General features: G+C 30.6%; 1 protein-coding gene across 3 annotated transcripts in view; it reads left to right on the forward strand.

Annotated features, from left to right (window-relative positions):
- Positions 1-4,042, forward strand: part of cttnbp2 (cortactin binding protein 2) — a 129,505-nt gene extending 125,463 nt beyond the window's left edge. Inside the window, exons 21-23 of one of the 3 annotated variants that reach the window (XR_009825400.1) lie at positions 67-147; positions 252-356; positions 2,427-2,577. Coding sequence is in view for 2 of the 3 variants with exons in the window: in XM_062043007.1 (XP_061898991.1) it covers positions 67-169; positions 252-356; positions 2,427-2,675 (457 nt within the window). In the remaining variant the exon portion in view is untranslated. Of the gene's footprint in view, positions 1-66; positions 170-251; positions 357-2,426 lie in introns of all 3 variants that reach the window. The other 2 variants (XM_062043007.1, XM_062043006.1) reach the window with 2 other exon arrangements.
- Positions 4,043-5,000: the final 958 nt, after the last annotated feature.

Below are 5,000 nucleotides of genomic sequence, written 5' to 3' on the forward strand. Positions count from 1 at the left end.
TATGTACTGCAGTACTAGAAGCGCCCAGCAGGGGGCAGTGCTGACATACAAGTCTTTTGTCCTCAGGGAGTCTTCATCGGGTTTGTCCTTGTTCTGTGACGACGACACCGACCTGATCCGAGAGCTGCAGTCCATGTGTTCCAGCAGGTCAGAACCGGACATCAGACAGGTGCAGTAGGACGTTCTTCTTACCACCTGTGTGCACACGTGTCCACCCGTCTATCCATCATCACACTAGTCCATGCTTACAGATCTCCGCGTCCAAAGACCACGTCATCGTGTTCACCAGAGATCCTGCTGTAGCTCCGCCCCCAATGCCAGACCAGGAAGTAGCTCCCGTTCAACCAGCTCAGTCGGTGAGCAGCAAAACACACACATCTCCAGAATGGGCGTGTCCAAACATTTTCATCCTAAAATATCTACTAAAATGGGAAATATACTTCAAATGATATGTTCTAAAATGTGAAATATACTTTTGAAAAATACATTATGTGTTAATATGTGAAATATACCCAAAAATATGTGCTAAAATGTAAAATATACTTAAAATATATTTTAAAATGTGAAATACATTTTTGAAAATATGTACTAAAATGTGAAATACAATTTTATAAATTATGTACTAAAATGTCAGCTATACTTTTAAAAAATATGTACTAAAATGTGAAATATACTTTAAAAAATATGTACTAAACTGTGAAATATACCTAAAAAAATTTACTAAAATGTGAAATATACTTAAATAATATTTACTTAAATGTGAAATATGTTTTAAAAAATATGTACTAAAATGTGAAATATACTTAAATAATATGTACTTAAATGTGATATTTTATAAAAGATTTACTAAATTATAAAATGTACTAAAATGTAAAATATAATTTTATAAAATATGTACTAAAATGTAAAATATACTTTTGTAAAAAATATTTACTAAAATGTGTAGTATACTTTTGTAAAATAAGTACTAAAATGTAAAATATACTTTTATAACATATTTAATAAAATGTGTAATATACTTTGGAAAATGTTTTACTAAAGTGTGAAATATCCCCCACCCCCAAAATATGTACTGAAGTGTGAAACCTACTTTGTAAAAAATATGGACTAAAATGTGAAATATACTTAATAATATATATAACTAATAATAACCAACTTCAGATCGAGCCATCAATATAAAAGTTTTTTATTTTTTATCTCATGCCCTTTTTGTCCAAGAAAATCCTGTTTTTGTGGCAAAAAAAATCCCCAACAAAATATGCAGTATTTTCCCCCAAAAAAAATTTCAAAGTGGAATATTTAATCTGAAGTAATTGGACTCCTAAACAGGTCAATAATGAATAACATTGAGTTTGATTAGGTTTTTTTTTGAGCAATGACAATTAAAAAAATTTAAAAAAATAAATAAATACATTTAAAAAAAATAAAAAATGTAAATAAAATATATATATATATATATATATATATATATATATATATATATATATATATATATATATATATATATATATATATATATATATATATATATATATAATGTATGTATGTATATATGTATACATATATTACACTAAAAGGTCAAAGGGACCCAAAGAGGGCCTACTAATAAATTTCTAGTTCAACTTTTAGATGATTTGTTTTTTTTTTGTTTTTTTTTTAAAAATCGTCAAAGAAAACCCAATTTTTATGGCAAAAACCCCCACAATTTATGTAATATTTTCTTCAACTATATTTCAAAGTGTAATATTTGATGTGAAGTAATTGGAGCCTTAGGTCAGTAATTCTTAACCAGATTGATTTTGTATTCATTATTTTTTGAACAATGACAGTTTCAAATAAAAATCACACTTAAATAATAAAACTGTTAAAAGAAGTCATAGATAATTCTTATTTTTTCTTTTTAATTCTTGAATCTTTGGATCAACTTTCATATTATAACTTTTCATGTTTTATGCCCTTTTTTTTGTAAAAAAAAAAAAAAAAAATTATATATGGCAAACCCATAAAATGTGCAATATTTCCCTTGTTTTAAAATTGGAATCTTTCATTCAATTGGAGCCTTGAATATGTCAATAATTCTGAACGTTGATTTTAATTCATTATTATTTTTTGAGCAACGATAGTCTAAAGAAAAAATGTTTTTTGTTATTAGAGTCATTGAAACTTTCTTGTTACAGAAAGTAGTTGGCTCTTTTATTCCACTTTTTTATCTCTTCTTTTTATTTTATTTTGGTACTTTGGACACGTTTGATGCAGAAAGTCGGATTTATTTCCAATCAAAGCTTCACTTTCAGGAATGAAACGCTCCATTAAAATCCTCTTCTGTGTTCTCCGCTGCCCCCTGTTGGCCAGTGCCGTGCATTACAAGTCTCCACTTCTACAGCAGGTGGCGCTCTTTTCAACATTCAACTCTGTCCTTTTTGCAGACAGCCGCGCAGACCGGCGAGCGCCGGTCGGGCCCTCGGGCTAAATCCCAGCTCCCCGTCCCCAGCAGGGGTCCGCAGCCTCGGGCCCCCGCGGTCAGTAACAACAACAACAACAACAACAAGAAGGGCGGCAGCAGCAGCAAGCAAACGCCTTCCAGCTCCTGCAGAAGCGGCAGCAAAGCAAAGGTGGCGCCAAACAGCAGCAACCAATCACACGAGGACATCTGGGTCCCGCATGACAACAAGTAAGACACACCCCCACCGTCCAGCCAATCGCACCACCACCGTTTGGGACACGCCCCTCAATAATACTACTAGGACTTTATTGGTCAACAATTAGTCTCCTCCTCTGCCCCGCCCCTTGAGGAAGGAGCAATCAAAATACGGACATCAGGTTCTTGTAAATGACCGACAATTAGTTGCCCCGCCCCCAACCACACGGGTCTCGTCACTCGAGTCCAATGTCCCGCCCCTATCCCAGGAAATAGACATGACGACAGCTCCCTCTGCCCCGCCCCCTCCCTCCAGCTACCCTTTGACCTTTTGCTCTTTGTACTCGTGATGTGCTGCAGTCGTGTTCTCGGGACCAGCGTCTTGTTTTACATGCAGAGTAGGGGGTGGGGCCTCAAAGTGGGCGTGGTCACGTTGCAAAGTGTTGTCGTGTGCTTTGACCACAGGAAGTAGTTTGTGACGATGATGATGATGTACAGTAGAGTTTCTCAGTGGGGGGGTGGGGCAATAAGTTGTAGATGTAAGCCATATTAAACCCCGCCCCCCCCTCCAGCCTCAGACCACGCCCCTTCATGCGTCCCGTCAATCACTGTGTTCTCTGTACGCTTTATTTTCTGTGTATGAATCTATATGAATATATCAAATGTATAAATATGTACAGGGGACGCTTTCAGATGTCTTTTAAAAAGTTGTCTTTCAAGCACAAAAATATTAAAATCTTTGAAAAAAAAAAAAAAATGCCAATCATATCTGCAAATTTGACTTTTTGTTCTGCAGTCATGAAAAGGAACATTTGCATATATTAGCATATATTTGCATATCACCAGCATGTTGTCTCCAGAGTTGGAAATAAAATTCACTTTTTTCGACGGAAAAAGATCACAAAAATGTGCTAAAACGTGAAGTATACTTTTAAAAGATATGTACTAAGATATGAAATGTATTTAAATAGGATGTGAAATATTTTTATTCAAAATATGATCTAAAATGTGAAATATAGAAATGTCCTAAAATGTGAATTATAATTCAAATGATATGCACTAACATGTGAAATATACTTTGAAATGATGTGTACTAAAATATGGTATATACTTCTAGAAAATATGTATTAAAATAAGAAAAAAACTTTTTTTTTTTTTTAAAGTACTAAAATGTGAAATATACTAAAAAAAAATTCACTTTTTTCCACGGAAAAAGATCACAAAAATGTGCTAAAACGTGAAGTATAATTTTAAAAGATATGTACTAAGATATGAAATGTATTAAAATAGGATGTGAAATATATTTATTCAAAATATGATCTAAAATGTGAAATATAGAAATGTCCTAAAATGTGAATTATAATTCAAATGATATGCACTAACATGTGAAATATACTTTGAAATGATGTGTACTAAAATATGGTATATACTTCTAGAAAATATGTATTAAAATAAGAAAAAAAATTCTTTTTTTTTTTAAAGTACTAAAATGTGACATATACTAAAAAAAAAATCACTTTTTTCCACGGAAAAAGATCACAAAAATGTGCTAAAACGTGAAGTATAATTTTAAAAGATATGTACTAAGATACGAAATGAAATAAAATAAGATGTGAAATATTTTTATTAAAAATATGATCTAAAATGTGAAATATAGAAATGTCCTAAAATGTGAATTATAATTCAAATGATATGCACTAACATGTGAAATATACTTTGAAATGATGTGTACTAAAATATGGTATATACTTCTAGAAAATATGTATAAAAATAAGAAAAAAACTTTTTTTTAAAAAAGTACTAAAATGTGAAATATACTAAAAAAAAAATAACTTTTTTCCACGGAAAAAGATCACAAAAATGTGCTAAAACGTGAAGTATACTTTTAAAAGATATGTACTAAGATATGAAATGTATTAAAATAAGATGTGAAATATTTTTATTAAAAATATGATCTAAAATGTGAAATATAGATATGTCCTAAAATGTGAATTATAATTCAAATGATATGCACTAACATGTGAAATATACTTTGAAATGATGTGTACTAAAATATGGTATATACTTCTAGAAAATATGTATTAAAATAACAAAAAACTTTTTTTTTTTAAAAAAGTACTAAAATGTAAAATATACTAAAAAAAAAAATCACTTTTTTCCACGGAAAAAGATCACAAAAATGTGCTAAAACGTGAAGTATAAATTTAAAAGATATGTACTAAGATATGAAATGTATTAAAATAAGATGTGAAATATATTTATTAAAAATATGATCTAAAATGTGAAATATAGATATGTCCTAAAATGTGAATTATAATTCAAATGATATGCACAAAATAGTGAAATATACTTTGAAATGATG

The sequence above is a fragment of the Entelurus aequoreus genome, linkage group LG03 (assembly GCF_033978785.1).
Source record: "Entelurus aequoreus isolate RoL-2023_Sb linkage group LG03, RoL_Eaeq_v1.1, whole genome shotgun sequence".
In the NCBI taxonomy this organism is placed as follows: Eukaryota; Metazoa; Chordata; class Actinopteri; order Syngnathiformes; family Syngnathidae; genus Entelurus; species Entelurus aequoreus.